The sequence below is a fragment of the Zonotrichia albicollis genome, chromosome 15, assembly GCF_047830755.1.
Source record: "Zonotrichia albicollis isolate bZonAlb1 chromosome 15, bZonAlb1.hap1, whole genome shotgun sequence".
Taxonomy (NCBI): Eukaryota; Metazoa; Chordata; class Aves; order Passeriformes; family Passerellidae; genus Zonotrichia; species Zonotrichia albicollis.
In genome coordinates, this window is record NC_133833.1 from 4,621,530 (window position 1) to 4,647,982 (window position 26,453).

General features: G+C 44.3%; 2 protein-coding genes across 4 annotated transcripts; both read left to right on the plus strand.

The window, feature by feature from the left end:
- The first annotated feature begins 1,915 nt into the window (after window positions 1-1,915).
- MED7 (mediator complex subunit 7) lies at window positions 1,916-3,912 on the plus strand. Of its 3 annotated transcripts, XM_074552107.1 has the most exons (3): window positions 2,019-2,074; window positions 2,450-2,546; window positions 2,946-3,912. In XM_074552107.1, the coding sequence occupies exon 3, from the start codon at window positions 2,964-2,966 to the stop codon at window positions 3,654-3,656; it is 693 nt and encodes a 230-aa protein (XP_074408208.1). In that variant the 5' UTR covers window positions 2,019-2,074; window positions 2,450-2,546; window positions 2,946-2,963; the 3' UTR covers window positions 3,657-3,912. The 3 variants fall into 3 exon arrangements, with proteins under 3 accessions (XP_005483765.1, XP_074408208.1, XP_074408209.1); XM_005483708.3 differs by lacking the exon at window positions 2,450-2,546 and having other exon boundaries at window positions 1,916-2,074; XM_074552108.1 differs by lacking the exon at window positions 2,450-2,546 and having other exon boundaries at window positions 2,067-2,205.
- Window positions 3,913-4,967: 1,055 nt separating this feature from the next.
- Window positions 4,968-25,911, plus strand: LOC102066191 (uncharacterized). Its single transcript, XM_074552459.1, has 15 exons — window positions 4,968-5,471; window positions 6,848-7,192; window positions 7,755-7,805; window positions 9,727-9,806; window positions 10,064-10,120; window positions 10,554-10,668; window positions 11,354-11,393; window positions 15,326-15,600; window positions 19,026-19,370; window positions 21,168-21,530; window positions 22,173-22,253; window positions 23,314-23,381; window positions 23,970-24,042; window positions 24,489-24,519; window positions 25,253-25,911. The coding sequence occupies exons 1-15, from the start codon at window positions 5,423-5,425 to the stop codon at window positions 25,323-25,325; spliced, it is 2,046 nt and encodes a 681-aa protein (XP_074408560.1). The 5' UTR covers window positions 4,968-5,422; the 3' UTR covers window positions 25,326-25,911.
- The last annotated feature ends 542 nt before the right edge of the window (window positions 25,912-26,453 follow it).

The window sequence follows — 26,453 nt, forward strand, 5'->3', positions numbered from 1 at the left end:
GCTACACTTGACATTCCCCATCACTCTTAATTTGTCATTTAGAAGCACTGTAAGGAGCAATGTCAGCAGCTCCCTGTGGGCTGGGAAGGGTCATCCAGGGGTCTTCTGAGAAGCAGCCCTGCCACCAAGAACAAGACTGATGTTATATCCCCTCTGTCTTGGCCACCATCACAGAGAAAATGAGTCAAGGAGATCACAGAGATCGAGGAAAAAACAAGAGCTTGGCTCTCTCTGCCTGCTCCTGTTTGAAGTCGCAGCATTTTACATCCTTGCTGCATGCTTCACTGAGTGCCAGGCACTAGAGAATCAAGCTCAGCTCCTGTAAAATGAATGTGAAATCAAAGTCTGGAAAGTCCAATAAAACCAAAGGTGTGCTGGTACCTCCTACTACTACACGTGTTATCTCACACATCTCTGGAGGTGATGATTTTATTCCTTGCCTGTCTTTCAGGCTATGATGTAACAAGATGATTTGAGACAAGATAAGAGGTTTCTGTCACAGAAATGAAGAGGACAATTCCCCACCCCATGTTCCCAACCTTCTCCTTTCCTTCTGCCTATGCACACTACTCTCAAAAGCTCTTCCTGATGCTCACAGGGCACACAGCACAGTGTGTTAACTCATTAGAAAAGCTGAAAACTTTAAAAAAAAAGCCTGCAGTGATGCTTTTATGGGGTTTGGGGCTGCATCAGTTTACTTTGCAATCAGTGCCCGATGGTGGTGGCACAAGCAGTGACAAGAAAAGGCTGCACAGCCAGTGAGGGGCTGGAGGAGCAGGGAGGGAAGAAAGGAGAGAGGGATGAGGAAGCAGGAACAGGAGTGAAGGAATAAAATCACCTTCTCCAAAGCAGTAACGTTTTAATTGCAGCATGGAACTGCATCCTTGTCAGAATTCAGCAAATTGCTTACAAATGAAAACAAATCAGCCTATTTTGCAGCCAGGCTTGTACTCACTGTTAATTGTAAAGAGTAGTTCAATTTGGAATATTTAAATATTCAACTCATTGTAAATTGTAAAGTGTAGTTCAGTTTGGAATATTTAAATATTCAACTCATTGTAAATTGTAAAGTGTAGCTTAGTTTGGAATATATGAATATTCAGATATTCCGCATAATTTCAGGCTTTCTCATCAAATAAATCCTACAATTTTGGATTTTCTTTGCATGTCTTAGAAATAATTAACAGGATCCAAAGTAATTATCATTCGATTGATTTTTTTTTTAGCAAATGATCGATCTGGAAGAGTGAATCTGTGAATGACACCGCGTGTGCGGCGATGGATCCCTGTCACCAAGGCCATTGCTGCCATCTGCTGAGAGAGAACGGCACAGAGTCGGCCAAGTGCCGAAAAATCCTCCTTGTTGGCCATTCGGAGAGAAAATCCTGCAGAAGCGATGCCAGCAAGCCCAGCTCCACCTGACCTGGTGAAAAACTCACATCCCCCATGTTAACTTCAACTCCCCCGAGAAGAAAACGGAAAGAAAAGCAACGGAGCCCAACTGTGTGTCACAGTTACGGTCAGATTTAGTGTATTCTGCTGCCGGGAAGCTGCTAACACTTCCCAGGGGGACTTCAGAGGTCTTTTCCAACCTAATTGATTTTGTGATTTCTGTGATTGCTGCGATTTCTGTGCTTTCTGTGATGCTCTGTTTCCCTGACGAGCGCTGTCCCCTCTCCGCTGAGGAACGCCGGGCTGGTCCCTCCAGCCCCCGGCAGGTCCTGCCGCCTCACAGCGGCTTGTGGTGAGGGAACCCCGCACCCTGAGGGGCCACGGACCGCTGAGGGGCCAGAAAACCCTGAGGGATCACAGAACCCTGAAGAGCCACAAAACCCTGAGGGGTCCCCGCGGCCCCAGGACGGAGCAGCCCCGGCCCAGCCATGACGGAAGCCACCCCCCACGCGTGGCCCCGCCCCCGAACGAGCTAAGCGGAGGAGTGCCTGAGTGCTCTGCCCGACAGCCAATCAGAGTGCGGCACCACGAGGCTGCCAACCAATAGCGAGCGAGAGCAGAGGGCGGCCGGGCGGAAGCGGCCGCGGCGGCGCTGAGGCAGCGCGGCGGGCGGAGCGGGCAGGTGAGGGCCGGTGAGGGGTCCGTGCCCTCCGCCAGGATGTGGTTTCGGCTCTTGTCTCTTCCGCGCTGACTTGGCGAGCCCCGCCGCGGGGTTTGTGCCTCCTCAGAGCCCGGCTCGGCGCAGGGCGGCGGGTGTGGGCCCTGCTTAGTTTCTCTCGTGGGCGCGGGTGAAGAGGGGAGGCCGCGCGAGGAACGGCTGAGGGCGCTTGGTCTGGTCAGCCTGGAGAAGGGCACACTGAGGGGGGAATCTCACTGCAGCTTCCCCCCGAGGGGCAGCGCCTGTCTGCCCTCTGTGACCAGCGACAGGGCCGAGGGAACGGCTGGAGCTGTACCAGGGGAGGGCTAGGTGGATATTAGGAAAAGGTTCTTTCTCCAGAAGGTAGTTGGGCACTGAACAGGTTCCCCAGGCTCTCCTTGTCACAGCCCCAAGCCTGGAGAGTTCAAGAAGCCTTTGGGACACGATCTCAGGCACGGTGAGGGAGTTACTGGGGTGTCCTGTGCAGGGCCTGTGCAAATCCTTGTGTATTCCTTCCAGCTTGGGATATTCTGTGATTCTGGGGGGATTTGCCCACCAGGCCCCATCTAGGGAAAGGGATCACCCCTCTCCCTTTGGCTGCCTGGTTTACAGGTTGGTCTTTCATATTTAGAGAAATGAGTGTTCTGCGTGCTTCTAGTACAGTTAATCTTGCTGTAATTAAACCTTAGTGAAAAGGTAATGTGGATTTGCCATGAGTTTCCTGTATCCTGTGCATGGATTTGTCTCTTCTGGTTCATTTACTCACTGCCACCTCCCATATTTTGTCTTTGTTTACATTTATATCATAACCTTGTGACACAAATTATTAACATTTGTTTCTTGGGTCATTCCCTAGGAATTTCATCTGACAAAAATGGGTGAACCTCAGCAAGTGAGCGCCCTCCCTCCGCCTCCAATGCAATATATCAAAGAGTACACTGATGAAAATATCCGTAAAGGGCTGGCTCCAAAGCCCCCTCCACCTGTCAAGGACAGCTACATGATGTTTGGGAACCAGTTCCAGTGTGATGATCTGATCATTCGGCCCCTGGAGAGCCAGGGCATCGAGCGGTTGCATCCTATGCAGTTTGACCACAAGAAGGAGCTAAGGAAACTTAACATGTCTATCCTGGTCAACTTCCTGGACCTCTTGGACATCTTGATAAGGAGTCCAGGGAGTATAAAGCGAGAGGAGAAGCTGGAAGACTTGAAGCTGCTTTTTGTCCACGTGCATCACCTGATAAACGAGTACCGGCCCCACCAGGCCAGGGAGACGCTGAGGGTGATGATGGAGGTGCAGAAACGGCAGCGCCTGGAGACGGCCGAGCGCTTCCAGAAGCACCTGGAGAGAGTGGTGGAGATGATCCAGAACTGCCTGGCGTCCCTGCCCGATGACCTGCCTCACACAGAGGGGGGGCTGAGGGTCAGCGTGGAGCCCACGGATGCTGATGATGGCAGCAGCTGCGCTGGGCAGAGCGAAAAGCAGAGGGAGCGTTCTGGGGGCAAGAGAGATCAGGTTTTGGACAAGGATGCAGCAATGTGCAGCATTATTGATGAAATGACATGAAGCAAGCAGCTGGTTTTGTTACTGCACCGCAGTGAGGGACAGGAGGGGTTCTGAGGATACACGTTGTGTTTTGTTTTGCTGTTGTACAAGCAGACAAAGCATTTGTTGTGCACCTGTTGGAGGTTGTGAGTGACTGGGCAGATGAAAATGTTTAAAGGTTTGTGGTTTTTTTTGGTAAAAATGAAAAAATCTAACTTTTGTTAAATGTATCATGTGAGATGGTAGGCACAGATTAAAGTTGTTTTTTTGTGTTGTACTTTCATTTGTCACTTGCTGCTTGTTTTGAGTATGCCATTCTGTAATTCTGAGTCAAGAAGAAATTCCTACAGAAATGGTGTTTGTGTTTTGCACAAACAACACACAGGAACTTGGAAAACAGGCAGACAGAAACTCAGATTACATCAAGGCATTCCTTATGGTCTGTGTCTGAGGTGAAATCTAAAGCAATGAGTTAACTGTTGTCCTGTAGCTCTCACATCCTTTTATTCTGTGACCCAAATGGCTTTCCTGGGATCCTGGCAGTGCCAGCCTGCCCTGCCTTTCCCATTTTTGCAGAGCAGTTTCAGGATCCTGCTGGTAATTACCAGAATTGTTCCTCTAGGAGCTCTCTGCAGTTTCCTCAGAAACCACAGGAACTGAGAGGAAGCCTTCTCTTACTAGCTGCTGCATGCAAATTCACCCTCCATCCCTCTTTCTATCATTTCTTGTTTTCAAGTGTGTAGCCAGTTTATCTCTCAGCTACATTAATCCCTTGGTTTTCCTGATTTTCACTTAAAACACCCGTCAGTTTGGTGCTTCTGCTCTTCTATAAGGTAGTAATGAAAGGCAAGGTTCCAATTTTAGCATCTTCCACTTACTCATAAATAAGTCCTCAGTATTTAAATTCACCTGTATAAAACACTGTGCAGTAGTTTAGCTGCTTCAGCAAAGAACTTTTCTCGGCTCTTGATCTCAGGTGCAATTCTAGCCCAAACAACATAAAAATACAAGATATCCTTGAGGAGAGGGTGGTGATCCAGGCACAGGGAGAGTGGCCAGGGGACAGCATTTCTCAAAAGCTGTATTTCAGCATTTTTTCAGAGTGAGCCTTGATTCAGTTTCCACATTACTTTTTCAAGTCTCCTCTCTATTCTGGATGTTTATGCAGATGCCCATGGCATTTTTAAATATGAAAAAAGACTGGCACTACATTAGACTTAGCTGTGTAACAGTTTTCCAAAACCACCAAATTGTTACTGGCAAATAAAATTTGCCAGAAGATGCTCTGAGTTTCTTCTGAGTATTAGAACCAGAAACTTACGATGAAAAGCTTGAATAGTTCATCCTACAACTCTGTTACTTGGCCAAGCCCTTTCCACTTCCCACAGTCTGCTGTGCATTATGTAATCTTCTATCCAAAGCCTGTCTGCTGTGGCAAAAGCAGGTGTGGGAAGCAGTCTGGGGCAGTGGATTGCTGACACTCAGCTCAGTGCTGCTGGCAAGTTTCACTTGCAGTCATCAAACAGATCTGGCAAAAACGAGAAGCAGATTTGTGTGGTGCTGTGGTGTCACCTCTCAGTCAAAGCCCCGCCAGCAGGAGCTCAGTGCACTTGTACCCTGCCCCAGCAGCACACAGTGCAGCCAAAACAGCTCAGAGTGGGCTGAGAGGCACCACAGCTCTCTCTGGAGATGGTGTGCTAAGAAGGAACCACAGAAGTTCACAAAGAAGATAATTTTTCTTGGATGAGAAGCGTGAACAGGAGCGTTGTTTGTCACCTTCAGCCAGAATGTTGTCTCACATCTGCCTGACCTGGCTTCTCCTGGTGCTGCTCACAGGTAACCAAGGGGCACAAACAGCTGGGGGGAGGTGGGTGGAGGTGACACACATCAGGGATTCTGAGGGTGGCAAAGAGAATTTTGTCCTGCAGCAGGAAGAGTGGCCACATCACGGGGGCTGCAGTTCTGTGTTAAAATAGATCTTCGTGATGGCTCAGTAGAGTTCTAATGACCTTTTCTCCTTTGTGAAACAGAAACATGCCGAGGGTATGGTGGTTTTAAAGATGCTGCTTCTTGCTAATGGGCTTTTTTAGACAATGATGATTTGAGCAGAGAACTTCAAATTGTTTTAGAGAAGATGTAAAACAAAGACAATTTACTTTTGCAGGCTTTGTGAAGATGAATGCTTAGGCAGACAAGGAAAAGATCAACTGTGGCTTCTGGTGTTTCTTAGCGATATGAAATATTATTGGGACAATTTGAGAATTTTTCCTTTTTTTTATTCTTTAATCCTGAGGGAGAATTCCTAGATTGTTAATGGCAACAGCAATGAAAACAACAGGTTGCAAAGTGCTAATAATAAAGACAGACAGACATAAAAACTTGGTGGCAAGATAAACTCAGTAGAAAGAAAAGGGGTTTTTCAGATATTTCTTGTAGTTTTTTATAAAGCCTTTTATGATGAGTTACATTTTGAGCTTCCTTTTCATATTAAAGAAGATAAGCTGGTTTTAGAGACTTGTTTCTAGTGTGTTTTTTTGCTGTCATGAATGATCTACTGGGTGTTAGGGCTCACTGTCTTGACCTGAGTAGCGTGACAGCCTCGAGGAAATGTGACAAATTTATGGGGAAGCAAACAAGTTAAAAATTACATAAGACTTAGAAGAGGGAATAAGGTAGTGGAACAAAAAAGAGAGTATATATAATATTCCTCTAAAAAGCCCTGAAACATTTCTTGTAATAAGAATTGGCAAAACCTGCCTTGAGGCCAGAGAAAAGAAAATTCATTCAGCAGTGATCATTCAGATGAAACCTGCAGTTCACTTCATTGAAAGGAGGGAAGAGTTTCCCACAGTGGCTTTGAGAAAAGTAAATGTCTCACTGTTCCCTTGTGTGTGTGGCTTGGGTTAAATGCACACAAAGGAAAAAGTTAAGAGCCAAGAGACTGCACCTAGCTCAGGAGAAGGCACAGAGTTTCTTCATCTCATTGCCTATGTGCAGAGGCTGCAGAAAATGTTATTTCTCTGAACGTGTCCCTGGCCTGATCGTTATCCCTCACTGCACCAGTCCTGCCAGGACACAAATATCTATTTGTGCAAAATCCGATCCAGCAAAGCCTGGTGTTCTTTGGGAGATGGGATGTTTCAGACATGCAAGATGCACAAGAAGCTTCCACATGCCCTGTGCTCTATAACCCTTTGTCTTTCTGTCCACAGGCTCCACAGTATCAGAATCAATTGTGATAGGAGAGGTGGGGCAGGACATCACTGTGCCCTGCCGCTACAGTGTCTGGAACAGAGACAGCATCACATCCATGTGCTGGGGCCGGGGCAGCTGCCCCAATTCAAAATGTTCCCAGCCCATTATCTGGACAGATGGCTGGAGGGTGACAGAGCGGCACAGCAGCAGGTACCAGCTGAAAGGGGACCTGCACAGCGGGGACGTGTCCCTGACAATCGTGGACGCCAGGGAATCAGACTCTGGGACCTACTGCTGCCGTGTGGAGATCCCAGGGTGGTTCAATGATCAACTGATTAATCACAAGGTTGTGGTGAGGAAAGGTGAGTGCAGAGCAGTGCTCTTGTGAGCACCATTGTGGTGGATCTGCTCCTTGAAAGCTTGTGGTGGAAATGATTTCTGCAGTCATCCATAAGACTGATCTTGAGGACCTTGCCCATCTGCTGCTGTTAGTGCTGCCTCAACTAAGCTGCCTTTGGCAATGTTGTTAGCCCACTGCAGTCACTGCAGGTAAAAAAAGGACATGATGCTTTCATGGAGCATTCTTAGAGACACCAAAGAATTTAAAAGGAAGGGCAGCATAACGTATTCATCTAAATCTTTATTGCTGCACCTTTGTCATTGAAAGCTGTGTTTGATTTTCCTTGCTTCATTCCAGATTAAAGCCCAGGGATGCAAAATTGGTATAGAGAAGCCTTTTATCCATTCTTCCTTTGATTTTTAGTTTTTCCCTTGCTTGGGATACTATATAGAACAAGTGGCTGACAAATGTACTTGTGCTTTGCTAGCAAATTTTTTTATTATGGAAACACTGTCTCTTTCTCAATACACAAATGCCCAATAAGGTTAATTATGTGTTAATTTTGTTTTATATGTTAACATCAGCAAGGATCTCTACTGCAAGTCCTCACACTTACACCTCTGAACAGACCTCAGGTAATTTTTAACCAAGTGTTAATAGCATATACAAGCCATATTGCAAATGGGGAATCTTAGGAAGGAAAAGAAATATCATAGAAAGGAGAAATATTTGGCTTAAATTTATTAAACATTACCAAATATCAGAACTTGGATTTAAATTCTGCATGATATTATACAGAAGGAACATGTATATTTGGGAGGAAGCTGCTTCCAGGTGTGATGTTTAAGTAGATATTTTAGTGGTGCTGCAAGGTTTGCTTTTATTTGATTGTTGTTTTTGTTTGTTGGGTTTTTTTGTGGTATAAAACCTCACCTCATCTTCTAGAAATGCATCCCATGAATGGTAAAACACAACTTTTAGGAGTTGGGTGTACCCACTATTTAATCAGAACTGTTTCATTGGACTAGCTCAAAAGAACATCAAATTAAGGCTCCTGCCTCCTGTAGCAGTCAGCAGCAGATGATTAAGGAGGATGGTAGAAAAATGACATTAATTTTGTGATACAGTGCCAAATTATTATTCCACCTGGTTGAAAGGTGTGTCCCTGAGGTTGCCCACAGCCTCTGTGCACATTTAATAATGTGAGGTCCCTCATTACAGGGGAAGAGACAGTGCTCAGCTATTCCTCACCTGTTTTCTCCATTCTCTTCACGAAAGGATAAACTTCCATCATGAACCCTCTCAGCTGCATCTTTCCAGTCTGAAAAAGACAACTTTAATTTCCACTACACAAGAGAAACCTCGTGGTGTAGCAATGGCTTATTCTCTGGATTCTGAAAAAAACCCAAAGAATCAGGGATGCCATTTGTATTTCTCCCTCTATTTTGGATGTTTTCAGCTAAGCAACTCCAAATTAGTGTCACAACAGTTGCATTTCCTTTTTGGAAGAAGAAGTGAAAACTTTCTCAGACAGTTTCCATTCTAGTTGCAAATAACATTGATTACAGTCTTAGAACTCAGGGATTTTCTTATCCCTGTGACCTCTTCCTTAGCTGGTGGTGGAACAATGTTTGAAGTTTTCAGAATAAAGGTAGTGTGTGCATGTTCACACTGAAGAGATGGGAAAAGGCAGGTGGCCATGTGCCTCTGATTTAGAAATACTCTAGAATCTCCAGTGGAAGCTGATGGTCCTGTCCTCTTCAAAATAAAGCTTCTGGGATAAGCATAAGAATTTAAAACATAGAAGCAACCAGCTGGGGTTGGCACAGAGGGAGCAGGAGATTTTGTGTTCAGGAGGTTTTTATGTCATCTGACAACACAAGGAGAAACTGAGTCTGATGATAGATAAGATAGAAATTTGTAGCTTTTAATTTTAAATGTGGTGAACAGCTGTGCTCTGGGAAATTACCTCAAAATGTGCTGCAGGTCCTTATGCAAATATATCACATTTTGTCCAGTCTGTTTACTGTAAAGCTGCCTGGGGCTATTAGAGTATCACCTGCTTGCTGTGACTCTGCATCATGTGCTGCTTCAAGGTCCTGAGATAATCTTCATCAGTTTGCAGCTGATAACCTAAGTTTGCTTTATGCATCATTTTTTGCTTCAAGGCCAGGTTGGATGGGGTATTGAGAAACCCGGTCTAGTGGAAGGTGTCCCTGCCCATGGCAGGGGATGATATGGGCTTTAAATCCCCTTTATCCCAATCTGCTTTATGATCTGTTTCTTGGCTCCAGAGCTGACTGGTAACTCCTTCCCTTGAGATAACAGTGAGTCAGGTATTTCCAAGAAGGAGTTCAAAGCTCTGAAAAGAACAGCATAAACTTCAATATTCAGAGTTTTGTGTGCCTCTGAAGGCACCAACCTCTTATGATAAGCAGAGCCCAGACTGCTGATACACACAGTAGTTCAGGGTCCCATGTGAGCTGTACAAATTCTTCCCTGTTGAGGCAGAGCAGTTTTCTGTGCAAGTGATGTGTTTGCCTTGCTTTTGCTCAGGTCCTGGCAGCACCAGGGAATCCTCCTTCACCGTCACAAGGACCTGGCCACCGGTTTCTGCTTCAGAAGCTCCTCAGACTGTAAGCATCAGCCTTGCTGCAGCACACCTAGACAGAGTGGAGGGACTTGAGAGGTTACTGGGTCATCTGAACAGGTCACTTCTGCTGCTTTTGTCTGATTGCAACAGAATATTGTTTGGTAGTCTGCGTGTTTAGTGGTTATAAAGAGTGCTTATGTGCTCATTATTAGAGGGGGGGAAAAATACCCTGCTTAGCATGCATAAAGTACTTCCTTCTAGAGAGGGAAGAGCTTTAGCAACATTTCTATTTCTTTTCAGGCCTCTACTCCCTGCTCAGGCCCCTCAGACTGCCTGGATGTGGCTGCAAACCTGCAGGTATGGCAGGACATGGGCAGGAGTGGAGCTTGGGCTACCTGAGAGCACAGGGCTGGCCTGCCCTGCCTGTGCAGAGGGGTCAAACAGGCAGCTCTGTGTGTCCTGCTGAGCCCTGCAGCACAGCTGGGAGGGTGTGAGTGACATCATGAGACATCTTACTCATTAAAAAAAAAATCACCAAATACTGTGAAACCTGAATAAATGGGATTTGGCATAATTCATGTCTTCTGAAAATTTCCAAGCCCGTGTTTAACAGCACAGTTCACACAATTGTTGTGGAAATTCTGTTTAAAACTGGGCCCATTTCTCACATTAGATTTTGGTCTCAGGTGTGCTTTTCCTGCAGAGGTGCAAAACACACAGAAGGCCTTTGGGTGCTGCATGAGCTTCTTGCTGTCAGTCCCTCTAATGCTCCTTGGCTTGTGTTTGACAGAACACGTCTGTGGCACTTGCCAGAGAGCAGCACCCAGAGCATGGGCTCTACATTGGGATTGGCTCATGTGCAGCACTGCTGCTCATCCTGATTCTGGCTCTGCTCCTCTCTAAACGTGAGTACTTTCCATAGGCAGTGCCTCAAGGATTATTGAGGTTTGCCCAGCCCCAGCTGGGGCTGATGTCACATCTCTCACCTCAGGGCAGGGAGCTGAGATCCCGGGAGGCCCCTGAGCTGTGGCTGCTCACAATGGGAATTTCCTATCCTGAAAACATTTTTGAAGTTCCCTTATTTAGTTTCTTACACACGAATTTGTTACAGGGCTTGTAAGGGTCTTCACGGTGAAGAGAGAGGCGAGAATCTTGACTTCATGTTCAGAAGGCTTGATTTATTGTTTTATGATATATATATTACATTATAACAATACTAAAAGAATAAAGAAGAAGTTCTCAGAAGTTAGCTAAGCTAAGAATAGAAAAAGAATGAATAAACAAAGGAGCTATCTCTGATTCTGTCCCAGAGAGTGCTCGGTCTTTGACTAGCTCTTAATTGTACACATCTAACATGAGCCAATCACAAGTACACTTGTTGCATTCCACAGCAGCAGATAACTATTGTTTACATTCTTTTTCTGGGGCCTCAGCTTCCCAGAAGGAAAAATCCTAAAGAAAAGATTTTTATAAAAAGATGTCTGTGACATCAATTTATCTTTGTACTGTTTACTTTACTTGCTTCAAATGGTTTAAACAAAATTAATTTTTTTTCTTTCTTTCTTTCTTTTCATTCTGAATGGTCCTTAGGATATTTTTACAACATCAAGAAGATGGGTGGTTCTGCAGGGTAAGTTTTCTGTTTCTGCTTTTGCTAGAAGGACAAATGAGGTTGCAGAAAAAAAATGTTGGTGTGCTGACCATTCCCACCAAATATTTTGGCTTTCTTTTTTAACCTCAAGTTAATAGAAAATATTATAAAAAGAAACTAATAACTTCTGCTATTTTTTGCTAATTAAAAATCAAAAATAAGTGTCACTGTCAGTTCACATTACAGAGCTTGCTAACCTCAGGTGTCAATTGTCTCATAAGTGGAAAGATGATTCATTATCAGTCATGATCACATGTTTAAGCATATTTTACAGATTCTAGTGAGCTGGTTGATCTGTCCCTCTGTGGTTTTATTGTCTGTTTTTGGCTTTAACACCATGGTTTTTTACTCTTTTGTGCAGCCTTGTTGCATTTCAGAGGCCACGAGGTATGGGAAGCCATAGTGCCCTGGAAGAGGAGAATCCTGCTGAAGAAAATGTTTATATCATGGACTAAGGACTGGATGCATGGCTGCCTTTGTCATTGCTGGGACATTAAACAGTTTGCAAAATGTTGGCTGCTCCCTCTGCTCAACAGCTGAGCGTGACTGCACTACTGAAGCATTATCCACATCCTAATAATAAAACAAATAAAAGCTACACTTTAAATTAAAATCTTTATCAGCCTGTTCCAGAGACAGAAACCAAAACTGTCATTGGTGGAACTTTCCATTTCCTAAAGAAAGTTATGATTATATTTATTATCTGCTTCAAATTCTCGCTTCCTTGTTGGAAAAAAAAAGAGGAAGTGCCAAAAGGGCACAGTTGTGTTCACTGTGGATTCTATCTGCCACCTTCCACAGAGTCTGTGCCATCAGAGGGCAGAAGCAATCTCAGAGCTGTGTGACAAAGAGGTCACATGGCCAATCTTGGTGGTATTAGTAATTTAATACACACTTATTGTTGTATTTTCATTGCAATCAGGTATGGCCTGTTCTGGTAGCAGCTCAGGAATGCAATATATTAATGTCTGTCCACCTGGAATTAAATCTGGAGGACCTGTGGCTGCTCACCCCCAAGGGATATCCTTGAAGCCTACAGCATCAGAACCTCAATGGGCAGAACCGTCACAGCTTCTGTGCTGTGAGAGAATTATGACTAAGTGTGAGATTTTTTTGGCAAAGGACATCCCTGCTTTTCTGTGGCTTTCTTCTCAGGCACATCTTTACCCTGAGAAGCCCCTGGGGTGGAAAGTCTCACTTCAAAGTTTCTAAAAATTCTGAACAACCTTCCCCCCTACCTTTGTAAAGTTAATGAAGTAATTTTCTTAGCTTGCAGAGAAATCATGGACATTGCACAAAATATTAGCTGGAAGTCGGCCTTGCCTTCACACATCTCTAGATATCAGGAAAAGTGAGGGACAAAACCAGCTCTGCCATTTTCTGTCTTCACATCATGTGTAGCTTTGTGTAAGAAGGTACTGAATCCTGCTGATATCAGACTATATTTTTGCATTTGACTATTAGTAACAATTACTGACCCCAAATCTCTGCCCCTGCTGCAGATCATGCTTTCCTTCTGCCTGGCTTAGCATGTTGCTGCTCGAGGAAGTCTGATCTGGTCTCTGAACTGGCTCTCAGGAAACATCTTCAGCAGTTTCTGCTTCCCACAGTTTTATGTAATTAGTCTCTACTGGGTCAGAGTTAGGCATGTGGGATCTCCAAAATCATCTGATTTCAACTGTTCATACCCTTAAGGAGTTTGTGGGCCAGCCTTAAGACTCCTAATCATAAAAGATGCTTGTTTGTAAGGATTTTTATATTAATATTACAGACTAATTCAGACTAATTCTTGCATAAGCAAGTTTTTCACCTAAAATAAAGTTCCAGAGTGTCTGATAACCAAAATCTTGAATCAAGCAAAGTCTTTCTGCTCTGCAACTGCTTGGTAAACAAACTTTGCAAAGGTGGTGTGGAGCAAGAACTTTTGCCTTGGGCATGCAGTGTAATACATTTCACAAAGGCAGAAGCTCCCTGGGCTTTTCCTACCTGCACTTGTGTCAGTGGATTTGGATCAGGCATTTCAAAAAGAGCCTCAGACACAAGCAGGTAAATGGCTTGGCAGCCATTCAGCCATCAGGAGATTGTCTGGCAGCACAGTGAGCTGATGAGCTGAAAACTCTTTTTTGAGACACCTCTGCCTTTTCTGCCTGCAAGGAGCCCCTAGATAGCAGTACAAAAGCAGAAAGTGCCCCATGTGTTTGTGGCTCTTCACAGCACACTTGGATTTTGGGTGTCCTTTTTCCATGCACTCTGCTGTTGGCCCAGCCTTGCTATAGAAACAGAGCTGACAGGATGCTGTATTCATCCTGTGCCTTTCCTGGTTGCCTGTGACATTCTGTCCATTCTGTCTGAACAAGCTTCGTGGGAATTTCTGGCTGAATAATGACCCAGGTGAGATTCAGCTGCTCCCTGCACTGGCATCAGCTGAGCATCAGCTCACAGCCATTGCTGGGTGGTCAGTAATGGGACAAACCATGGTCATTGCAGGGAAAAAGTCTCCAGGATATTGGATAGCTCAGCTTTCATTAGTTCTGCTCACAGAGCAGCTGGGGCTGGGCCATTGTGTGTACTGTACCTGGTAGAATATAGCAAATTAGGTATTTTACTCATTACCTTTACTGCTAACATTTTATTTGCTTTTTTCAGTGCTAGCAAGCAGAAGGGTGATATTTTCATGGGTTTGACTATCATGATAAGCCCAAAATCTCATTACTAAAAGTGTAATGCCTGGTTAACAGCCCATCATTTTATCATTTGAACTTGGAATTGCACTCGTCTGCACTGTGCTACATTTATTTGCACAGAATTTTGTCTATCTGCAATTCTTCATTCCTGACCTTACTGCCCTGAATTACTTTTGCTTTATTACTTGGCTGCTCCAAAGAACTTCCAGAGAACTTATTTGTCAATTGGTCAGAAAGAAATAAAACAGTCAGAAGGAGTGAAATGTATTTCTTGAAGATGATGTTGCATTTCTTTGGGAAGGATGTGGTTTTGGCAACAAAACATTTGCAACAACTTCCTCCAAGGCTGTCTTTGCAAACAGAAGATGAAGCTGGGGAAAGAGAGGGGTCTTCAGGCAGAAGGCAGAAGCATGGGAAATGAGAGATTAAGAAAATGTAAGTGAATACACAGTCTGAGGGGAGACTACACCAAATGTTTAGGGGTGTAAAAGCACAGAATTTGTTCTTGCCACTCAGGACTCTGGAACAGAACTGGGCTTAAAGAGTTCCAAGGAATGGCAAAGCATATAGAATATTGAAATTTCTGGTGATAGTACCATGCTTGAGTGTCCTGGAAGAGAAAAGTTGAAAAGGACAGCCTGTTCCAGGGTTTACTGCCCTCTCGTTAAATACTTCCCAATGTCCTATGTAAACCCCCTTGGTGAGCTTGGAATCATCCCCAGGAGCTTGTAATCATCCTCATGTGTCTGTCAGTGGCTACCAGGGGGGAGAGATCAGCATTTCCCTGTCCATGTCCCCTCCTCAGGAAGGTGCAGAGAACTCTGAGCTCCTCTCAGCCCCCTTTTCTGCAGTCCTGGAGTCCTCAGCTGCTCCTCACAGGACGTTCATTCCAGCCCCTGCCACCTGCTCCGTTGGCCTCGTCTGAGCACATTCACAGAATTCACAGAATCACAGAATCACTGGGTTGGAAGAGACCTTAAAGACCATAAAGACCATAAAGTCCAACCCAGCCCCAACACCTCAACTCAACCCTGGCGCCCAGTGCCACATCCAGTCCTGTTTTAAACACACCCAGGGATGGTGACTCCACCCCCTCCCTGGGCAGCCATTCCAGAACTTTATCACTCTTTACATAAAAAACTTTTCCCTGCTCTCTAACCTATATTTCCCTTGATGCAGCTTGAGACTGTGTGCTCTGGTTGTGTATTGCAGTACCTGAATGTCCTTAAATGGTGTGGCCCAGAGCTGCCCCCAGTGCCCCAAGTGGGGCTGCAGAGCCCTGAGCACAGCAGGAGATCCCCCTTTGCCCAGTTCCTATCCGGAAACACTCTCAGCGTGTCAGATCTGGAAATGGAGAAATGAGACTGCAGTGAGACTCACTCAGGCTCAGGAAAGGAAAAGATCTGGTTTTCCGACTCTTCCACTCACTGCCCGGGTGTCTCCATCAGCCAGAATGTCCCATTTTGTGCTGTTTTACTGGATGGTGATACAGATCTTTATAGGTGAGTCTTCACCTGCTTTTTGTGTGTTTACTCAGGAAATAAACATTGTTTTCAAATGAAAACCAGCAACACTTGTTTTGTGAAAACAAAACAGTGAAAAAGATCATAATTGTATATAGAACTTCAAAAATGTTCTTGTTTACAGCGTTAATACTGCTTGAAGTTTGTGGTTTTTTCACTTTTAAAAATGTATGCACTTTCCCTTGTGTTAGTTCCCTTGTTCTTTTCCCTTGCAGAGCTCCTGAAAGATGAGAATGGCTTTTTTGTTATCTGCTCTTTAGCTCAGCTCCATGCTGAGAATGTGTTGTCTTGAGGTTCAATAGCCAGTTAAATGCTTCTTTTCTGTTTATCAGTCATACCCTCTGCAATCTCATCAGTAAAGAAGCTTCAGTAAGGAAAAAAAAATAAAAAGGATTGATAGGGCAAAGATTCCAAATATCTTCTGCAAAGTAGGAAAATTATTCCAGGAATAGATCAAGGGGGAAAAAATTCTTCTCCAACATCTGTTTGGGCTGGAGGATGAATGTTTTTGTCCATTCAATGACCAGTTTGTGGGAGAGAAGACAGCTACAAGGGCAACTATGGGAATTACTGCTAATGCCAGCTGCCCCTGAGGGTGGGTTTGAGAGAGAATGAACACAAATATGAGCATACCTGTATGATCTGACCAATTATGAATACCCCTTTCTATTTTGGGTGGGATATTAAACATCTGGAGTCCATTTCTCTCTCACTAATGAAGAACCTAAGAGAGACAAAGCTCACAGAATTCAGTGGGAGCAGCCTTGGGTCAAACCTGGATGCCTGGAAGGCTGGGGCCATGGAGAGGGGCAGGATCCCCTTCACAGGAAGAGCAGGGTCTCAGGAAGCTCCTAATTTCAAAGACATGTTCATTCCCTCCTATTTACTGTTTCCTTTGGAAAATGAGTCTGTAGAAGAGGCTGCACCTGAGAAGTAAGTTATTTAATCCTTATTAAATAAGGGTTCATGCTGTTCAATCCAGGCTGCTGCAGTATCGAAGCTCTGCTCAGCAGCCTGCAGTGCAGGCAGATGTTGGCAACATTAGCTTCACAGAAACTGAGAGAGGATTTGAAACTGCAAAACCTGTAACTTTCTAACAGGAATACTAGAGGGAAACTGCACTGAAGACACTCTGATGCCTCGTGTCTTTCCTCTTCTTCTTTCAAATTATTTACTTATTTATTTACTAAGTTCAGGGCTCTGCTTCTTCCAAAGAGAAGAGCAGGCAAATTTTCATTTGTTAAAGGATTGCTTAATGAGGCTGCTTTTGTGCTGTGCAGAAATGGGCTGAAAGAACAGAAGATGAGCCCATTTCTCCTCAAGAAGCAGCGACCTGAATTCTAGCAACAGTTTTAGCTGCTTTTGCACACATCTTTGATGGACCTTCTTGAAAGTATGTGTTAACCTGCTCATGACTAACCCCTTCCTCTCACAGAAATAGTTTCAAGGTCAACTGCATGTTTGGTTCTGTCTCCATAGAGAGAATCTGTTTTCTCTGTTTTGCTATTTCAAGGCAAATGAACCTTCCATTTCCAGGGGCCACAGCCACCATCTCTCAAAGCCTTATCCTGTATTCAGGAATTCAGTTTCTGGCATCTCCTGCCTTCATTTCTCTGCAGAAGCTCCTGCCCTTCAGGCCATATTGCCTGTTGTTTTGTCTGCCTCTATTCTTTCAGCATTTGGAGCTGTGGAAACCTGAACAGGTTGGCTTCTCTTGCCAGTGGGATGAACAATAATGGATCTGAAAAGTCATCCCAATAACAAGTCATGAGGCAGCCTGCCACAGACTAAAGCCTCACCTAGGGAATAGTCCATTAAAGAGAAAACAAAAGGGACATGGACACAGTTGGAAGCATCTGTTTGCTACCTGGGAGTTGTGCCAAAAAGGAAAGGCATTCAAACAGCTGGCATAATAGAAATGTTTGGCAAACCAGGGCTGAAGCTGGTGATAAAAGCAACAGCAGCAGCAGCAAGTCCTCTTTGGGGTAAGCAAGCTGGCCATGAGACATCAGATCTGCAGGGCTGGAGGACAGGTCTGGTTGCTCCCAAGCGCTTCAGTTCCTGCTCCACAGTGTGTAAATTGTAACATGGGGGCAAGAGAAAGGTGGGAGGGCTGACACAGAGCAGGTGGGTGTAAACCAGGAAAGATTTGTTCCTGTCTGGGAACTTTTTTGTGTAGTGCCTTTTGTGAAGAAGAAATCTCTTTTAAGGCTATCTAGACCATCAAAAACAGTTAAGAAGGAATAACATATTGCAAATATTCAGACCAGATGCCAAGGTGGGCATTGGCTGTAAACACCAACCTAAGCTGGTCACTAAGAGTAAGAGGACAAGGAAAGTGTGTATGGGCTCTTTTTAAAATCAGCATAACACCAACAATTAAAGTTTCTCTGTAGACAGAGTTCCACAAGGTGAGTGGGATTGGTTGGCAGGGCTTGCTCAGTGCACTTTCTGAGAACAGGTTCCTACAGACAGATGCCACTGCTGTGCCAGTTTAATTAGGCCCTAATTTCACACATGAATAGGTATTTTGGATCCTGCTTTTGAGACTGTCAGTGAAAGGCAACTGCAACAGCATTTCCTTTTTGAAGGAGGTGATGGTGGGCTGAGAAAACCAGATGTCTTCCACAACAGGGTTCTGAACAACTTTCAATCAGCTTCCTAGGAGAGGAGATGGGATAGGAGCAGAGCTCTCAAATTCCATTTGCAGAGGTCCAGTTTGTGCTTGGGCTGCCAGTGACAGACCCCAGCTTTGCTCACCCCATATCTGATGTATTTTATGAGCTTCTCTCCAGCACCTGGCCAGGACCAGAGCAAAGAGCAGAGCTAAACCTGAGAGCTCCTGGATGCTGCCTGTAGTGCCTCGGGGCACGAGCTGCAGGAGCAGCCTTGGGGATCAGCAGCTCTGGCTTGCAGGCAGGAGGGTTTGGTTGTTTGTTACAGACATATTTTATGAAAAATTCCTTTGCCAGGATTTTTTCTCCCAAGAGGCCTCAGAAATGAAATGTAAACAATAATTATCTGCTGCTGTGGAATGCAACAGGTGCATCTTTGATTGGCCTGATGTTGTTGTTTTTAATTAATGGCCAATCGCAGTCCAGCTGTCTCAGACTCTGGTCAGTCACAAGATTTTGTTGTCATTCCATTCCTTTCTATTCCTTGGTAGCCTTCTGATGAAATCCTTTCTTCTATTCTTTTAGTATAGTTTTAATATATCATTTTCTTTTAATATAACATATATTATGAGACAATAAATCAGCCTTCTGAAACATGGAGTCAATATTCTCGTCTCTTCCCTCATCCTGGGACCTCTGTGAACACCACCACAGTTGTTCACTCGCTGTGTTGCGTAGGCAGAGTCACCATCAGAGACTGACATCCCCTCTCCTTGCTCTCCCTGGCAGCCCCCATGGTGTGTGACAGGGTTGTCAGAGGGACAGAGGGACAGCCTGTGACCCTGCCCTGCTCCTACCACGTGGCACGGCGCAAGGACATCTCCGACGTGTGCTGGGGCAAAGGCCGCTGCCCCAACTCCAAGTGCTCCAACACAATCCTGCACACCAGTGGCCCCAAGGTGACATTCAGGGTGTCTCAGAGGTACAGCCTGCGCGGGTATGTTGACTATGGAGACGTGTCCCTCACCATTGGGGCGGCCCAGGCGCAGGATGCGGGCCTGTACTGCTGCCGCGTGGAGATCCCCGGCCTCTTCAACGACATCAAACGCAACATCCAGCTGCTGGTGGCCAGAGGTGGGTCTGGGGACCTTGGGGACGCGGCCAGCAGGGACAATCCATTCCCTAGGTACTGAAATTTGGGGTCTATGTGTGCTTTTGTTGGTTGTTTTGGCCAAAGAAGATCTCTGTTCTTAAAACCCCTCAGCCCTGTGAAGTGAAATTTAAGAGACAGGTGTCCCGAAAGTGAGAGACTGTGGTCTTTTTAGAACTAAACAAAGCACCCTTAAAAGGAAAACCCTAGAAGCAGCTCTAGTCCATGCACAGTAGTGAAAGCACTAAGCATAGAAAGATGTCACGATAGCAAATAATCTCCAAGCAGTGCCATGTGTGACAAGAAACACAAGAAGTCTCAACTGTGTTTCCAAAAGAAGCCTGTAACACAAGAAAGACTCCTCACTCCTTAATAAACTGAGAATTGATTATCTAAAAAGTAGTGATAGACTAAGAATTAGTAATCTAAAAGATAGATGTATTAAAAATTTAGTAAGAAGAAAAAAAGGTTTTTAGAAGTTTTTCATTCTTTCTTTGTGTTTCTTTTTACATATAGTTGTAAGTTAAAAAAGTTTTCTCTTCTTTATTCCTAAGTTAGAGCCTACTTTACTCTATTCCTAGTCACATCTCACAGCAAACACAAAAAAAAAGTATTTTCATAAGAGCACTAACATTGCGCCAGTATCAAAACGTGACATGTTTTTCCCAAATTATGTATTTTTCAAGGGAGATCACAGAATCACAGAATTCACACAGAATCACAGGGTTGGAAGAGACCTTCAAGATCATTGAGTCCAACCCGTTCCCTGACACCTCAACTAAGCCATGGCACCAAGTGCCACATCCAGGCTTTTTTTGGAGTCACAGTCAATGCACAGTTTAAATTAAAACAACTCCCTAAATTTTAACCTTTTTTTTTTTTTGACTTTCAAATGAATATTTCATTTCTCTCTGTGTAGCTCAGCTTGACTTTTTAAAAGATGATGGAATTAAAAAGGGATTTGTAATTTAAAGAGCACTTGGAATGAAATTCGGGTTTTTCATTTGAGGTTCACCCCAACACTTAAGACTTTCGTTTCATTCATGTTCTAAGGAAACACATTAGGATGATCCACCCTAAAGAGTGCTTCCTTCCCCTTAAGGGTGGGTCCTCAACATCCATATATTTGGAAATATTGTCTCAGAATCTTGAAGGGCTTCTTCCCCTTCCTATTATTTTTCTGAGCTGCAGGATAAAGCAAATTCTTGCACAGAAAAAAAAATGAGATGATACCCACCCTCCACAAAGCAGAAAAATATTTATTTTTTGGCTTTTACAGAGTGGGGATTGGTGTTCACAGCACATTTGTTTGTCTTTTTTAAACAATACAACAGGAGAAAGTGTGAAAAATGCTGCAATTGATTGTCTGCCCCTGAGGCTGAGGGCAACAGACCATGAAAAAAAGAACCAGTTGCAAAAATTAACAAGAAGATTGTAGCTGCAAAATGGAGCTGTTTTATTTATTTTTATGAGGACATTGAAAAGCAAAATAACAAAGTTTTGGGGTTTTACTACACAAGGTTCTGGCCCTTCCATTTCTGCAAGATGGTCAAGGAGGGGCTGTTTGAGGGGCTGCTTGGTAAAAGCAAAGCAAATCTATAAATCTGTGAATTTCGTGGACTGGTCGTGCTTTCAGCTAATTAAAACAGTAACTCTCCCACCTTCATTTTCAGTATTCTAGCAGCCAGATAATTTTTATTCATTTCTGCATTGGCTTCCCTCAGGGTTGGTTGTGAATGCTCTGACCTGGTTTTTCCCTTGGCTGTGTTTTTTCCGTGCAGCCCCTCCAGTGACCACCAGCACCACCACCACCAGCACCACCACCACAGAAGCTCCCGTTTTCTTCAAATATTTTACAGAAACAACTCCTCCAGCCACCTCTGATCTCCAGACAACACCAGAGACCACAGTGCTGCTGACAACCAGCCCTCTTCCACCAGCAACCACAGCCCCCCAGTCTCCAGCAGTAACTACAGGGGACACCTCTGCTCCCCCAACCATTGCTGTTGGGACAGAAAATGATATTTTTACTGAGACTGTGATGGAAACGAGTGCTCCCCCAGATTTTCCAACCACTTCCCAAGCAGCTGATGTGACAACTGAAGATGACATGTTCTGCTCCACGCTCCCTGGAAACACAGAGGGTAACAGCACCAATCCTTCCTTTTTTCTGTGTAGCAGAGATGGTCTGTGTTAGCCTGGCTGCCATCATAGAGACTCTCCAATACTTATATTTATATCTGGGAAGTTCTCTCTGAGATGCCTATGGGTGTGTTTCAGGGGGTTTAGGCAAACACAGGTCAGATGTTGTAGATGATGCAAAATTGGGGTGAACAGCCAAGGCAGCAGAGGGTCAGGCTTCCTGCAGCATTGCTTTAACATGGAGAAATAATGTGGCAGAAACCTCCTGAAGTACAACAGGAATAAATGCAAAGCACAGCACCTGAAGTGGGGTAAGAGAGATTCACTGAACTGTGCACTAATTTCTTTTTCTTTGATTTGGGAAAGACAATTGAAATTGCCTGGTGAAAAGTTTAGAGTATGTTTTGCTTGAGAAATAGTGACAATTCAAAGTTAAAATTGAGTATTTACATTCTCATCTCATATGAAGGCTGCTGCTGTTATTAGTGATCAGAGTGATCTGTAATCAAACCATTTGTGGGTTGCTACTTCATCCACATTACTGACTTCATTTCCACAGATTGATGTCTGCACAGATTTGAATGCCATGTGGAGACCCTTCTAATCAGTGATTTTTATAAGCATTACTTTTTACTTTGTTTCAGTGACCACTGAATTGCCAGATACACTTCCAGCTGCAGAGGAAACCTCCACCTCTGTCCTGATGGAAGAGCTGTCAGTCAGGGGTGAGTAGGATAACATTACAAGATCAGAAGTTTGCTTGTTCAGAGAAATTAAAAAGTTGGCATCAACAAAACTGTTGAGTATTCTTGAGAGTACACCAAACAGGTACTGATGATTATTCATTGCAGCTGGCAGTATCAGGGATCCACACAGAAATTGTTTGAAATCACAATGTAACAATAGGTGAGAAAAACATGGTTTTATACCTCCAAAGGAAGTTGGTTTTAACCAACTCATGACTGTCAGATATCTCAGGTCTGAGAGAAGTCAAAAACCGAACATTTCAACATGGCTGAATTCTCAGATATCTGATTTGTCATCACTATGAGTTCATTGAGATTTCCATTTTAAATCTTCCCCATGTGTTGTGCCCCCAACAGAGAACTTAATGCTAAAATTCAAGGATGACATGTTGTATTTGGTCTCCTAGTTCTAGTCAGAGCCATGTCTTTGATAAAATACAAGCACATGGGATGTGGAGACACATCAACACAGCTCCCACAGGGTGCTGGTCAGAACTGAGATAGTTGGGGCAGATTTGGTTATGAATGACATAACATACTCTGAGAAGTTAAAAAAAAAAAGAAAAATAGCAATGGGATTATATCTTGGAGAGACACTATTTACAAGAATATGTAGTGACAGGAGAAGGGGGAATGGCTTCAAACTGGCTGAGGGTAGGTTTAGATTGGATATTAGGAAAAATGCTTCCCTGTTTTGGGAAGAAGGGTGGGGAGGCCCTGGCACAGATTGTCCAGAGAAGTTGTGGCTGCCCCATCCCTGGAAATGCCCAAAGCCAGGCTGGATGGGACTTGGAGCAACCTGGGACAGTGAAGGTGTCTCTGGGTTTTCCTCTTTCTTGATGAAGGCTGAGGTTTCCCACGGCTTCCTCAGCCACCATTTGTGGTGGAAACGGATCCTTTTCTTTTGGATGCAAGGTGCTTTTGCCCTTCTCATTCCCTGAGAGTTCATTACTCCTCACATGAAGCACTGACGGCCACTGTAGCTCTCACTCTCTCAGGTGGCTGTGCCAGTAATAATTTCAATCTCTTTCATTTTCAGAGCTTTCAGCAAATTCAGATGTCAATGCTGGGAAATATGAAGATAGAGGAGATGAGGCAAAACTTCCTGTAAGTTTCAAGAGTGTTTGAGTAGAAATCAGGACAGCAGGACATGCAAGTGATTTTCAGTGTATTCCTACTACAGAGAGAACTTTTGCAAACAGTGGCTTGAACTTTTATTTAGAAGCTCAGGAACCACCTGTTCCTCTTTTCAGTGGCTAGAGCCAAAGTCTGAGCATTTCATCTGACTTGGACACCTCAGAAAAAACTGATTCCCTGTGAGACAGGGGAGGTGAGATGGGGAAGGTAACATCCTTGAAGTAAAAGGCAAGTTAGGAGGCTGTTACACCTCCCCCTGACTCTAAGAGAAGGATGGGAGTGACTGAGTTCCTACCTCTTTGGGCACCTTATTGACAAGTTCATGCTAAATGGGCTGAATCTGGTTTCAGTATTTCAGAATAAGGTTTATTAAATGCTGAAGGGTAATTAATGTTGTTTATCATGATGTCTCTTCTCAGTACTTTGTACAGGCAAGCTCAGAACAGCATTGCAAACTGCAGCCCAGTGCTCTGAGCACCAGTGAGCCCCTCCTGTGCAAGTATCTCTGAAGGAAATGTGCTCCCAAAGCCTTTTCAGCCTCTCTCTTCTCCCTTCCAGTTTCCCAGCTCTGCCATTGTCATTGCCTGTGTCGTAGCGGGGTCCATCCTTCTGGGCTTGTTGGTTTGGAAACGTGAGTATCCTGAGCTGAATGATTCTAATGTCCTGCTCAGTCCCTGGTTGTTCTGGGAATTCTGCCATGGCCCTGCAGCCAGGGCTGTGCTCATTTTGTGGGAGTTTCTGTCCTTTCTCCAGGGCTGTGGCAGCATCAGGGGCCAGGGAGGATGAGTTGGGGGGGATGCACAGGAGGCAGCCTGTGCAAAGAACCTGCGCCCTCACTTCTTGCAGGGCTGGCTCATCCTGTTGGCTCTCTCTTTATACTTAGATGGCTCCATAATTTTCTGGAAATGCTCATAAAAGACACTGGTGTAACTGAAATCAGGATGGGATCCTTTCTTTCCTGCTTAGCCCACAGAAATTTTGCACCTTGCTGTCATTGCTTCAGAGCTCATTTGACAGATACATTGGAATTATAGATTTTGTTTTGCCATTGTAACATTAATATTATTTTCCTTCCAGGTAAACAGACAAAGAAGTTTATAGTAAAAAGGTAATCCATTTTGTAATTTCCTATTAAAAGTTCCAGTGTAATTTTTCTTAGAGACAGGAAGGTATATTGGCCACTGATTGTAATGGGTGCAGTATTGGCTTGTGGTGCTGATTACCAAAGTTGTATAGGGAGGAAACTTCAGGGGTAACTTCACTCCAGAAATTCAATAGTGGCTCCTGGATGCTGCTTCTGTGTAGGAATGAACAGAAACCCAGAGCAATGGAGAAATTAAGCAACAATTACTGCAGTGTAGTGACTATAGCATAAGGTAGTGCTTCATCTGCTTTTATTTTTGATTGAGTACCAGAACACGATACCTTGTGCAAATGTGATTGATAAGTTCATATCTTCTGGCTTATCTTGAAAAAAAAATAAAAAATCCATCACCCCTTTTCCAAAGGCCAATAATTTGTCAGTGGTAGCTGCTCCTCCACTGCTTGCTCTACATGGGAGACAGGGGCTAGGGCAGACTCTTTTCTGAATCCCATGGTGGTTACCCTGCAGCTGCCATTACAGGGTTCAAACAACCCTTCCCTATCCATGAGAAGAATGCAAGCCAGGTAAATACCTCCCTGCTGTAAAAAGTAGGAGTTACTTCATTGCAATCACTGTGCTCAGTAGCTTCAGGTTTCCATTCCCATGGGAATTTGCTGATGTTACAAATAAAATAGAATGCTCTGGAGCAGCAATGTCCTTTTTCCCCATCCACAGTGATCTGTGCTTCTCACTGCAGTGTTGGACCACCAGAAGAGACTGACAAAGCTTTCAGTGGTGCTGAAGGAGAAAACAACATTTTTTCCCTGTGAAGAGCTCCTACATCACCTGCAGATGCCATGGGAAATAAAAAGGGCCTGATCCATGCTGCACTGAGAGATACTTGTGAGCCCTCAAAATATCAGCGGGTAAAAAACAAAGGCCAAAGCTTCAACCATGAAAATTTAAAATCTTTGTGCAAATTTTCCCATATCACCCTTAAAACTCACTGCATAAAGAAGCTTATTTGAGAAGGGGCTTTATGCATTATTCATGGATGCTTCTGGCATCTGCCTTCTTACTATCACATGTTGCACAATTGAATTTGTTTTTCTCCATTTTTACTAATGCTCTTCCTTGAATACAACTTGTACTCTGAGGAACAGAAGAGATCACATGGAAGGCTGCCTATCTTCAAATTGCCATGAAGAAAGAAAAGGAATCGTAAAATACAGATTTTAATGCTTTTATGTAATCAACAGAAAAATTAAGCAACAAGAATACTGTCAGTTTAAATCAAAAATGCAGATTACTTAAGGGGTATCACTACTGCCTGTGATTCAGCATGTTTGAATAACCCTTGGAGAATATGTTAATAAATTCTGTAATTTTTTTGCTGGCAATTGGACTTTTTATGCCACATCCTAAGGCATTTCAACAGGAGTTAGGTATTTCCCAGGTGTGGAAATGACTGGTGGGCTCTCTCAGCTCTCCAAAGAAATACTGCAGCATTAGCAGAGGTGGGAGAATGCCCAGAAGACCAACCTAGAGGGGAATTTCTCTACCTTGCCCCCACAAACCACTCATTTCTAAATCTGTTAAGGAAAGGGGTTGTCCATAGAGGGTGGGATCATTGATGGATGATCTGCAGAGATGTTGCGTAATTCCCTGGGCTCCTCACACATCCTGCAGCAGTGATTTCGGGACAAATCCCAAAATGTCCCATTTCGGGACATGGCCTGTGGGCTCCCAGGCTGGGTGTGCTCAGCTGGGGCTGTGTCTGTCCCACACCAGTCACTGTGTCTGTCCCACCCAAGTGACTGTGACTGTCCCACCCCAGTGGCTGTGTCTGTCCCACCCCAGTGACTGTGACTGTCCCACCCCAGTGGCTGTGTCTGTCCCACCCCAGTGACTGTGGCTGTCCCACACAGTGACTGTGGCTGTCCCACACCAGTGACTGT

What these genes read in the sequence shown, in the direction of transcription:
- MED7 (XM_005483708.3), top strand. Translation starts at nt 2,964, where the DNA reads ATGGGTGAACCTCAGCAAGTGAGCGCCCTCCCTCCGCCTCCAATGCAA.
- LOC102066191 (XM_074552459.1), top strand. Translation starts at nt 5,423, where the DNA reads ATGTTGTCTCACATCTGCCTGACCTGGCTTCTCCTGGTGCTGCTCACA. An exon ending in GGCTCTGCTCCTCTCTAAAC is followed by an intron (nt 10,669 to 11,353) that starts GTGAGTACTTTC and finishes AATGGTCCTTAG; the next exon opens with GATATTTTTACAACATCAAG. An exon ending in AAGAAGTTTATAGTAAAAAG is followed by an intron (nt 24,520 to 25,252) that starts GTAATCCATTTT and finishes TTCTCACTGCAG; the next exon opens with TGTTGGACCACCAGAAGAGA.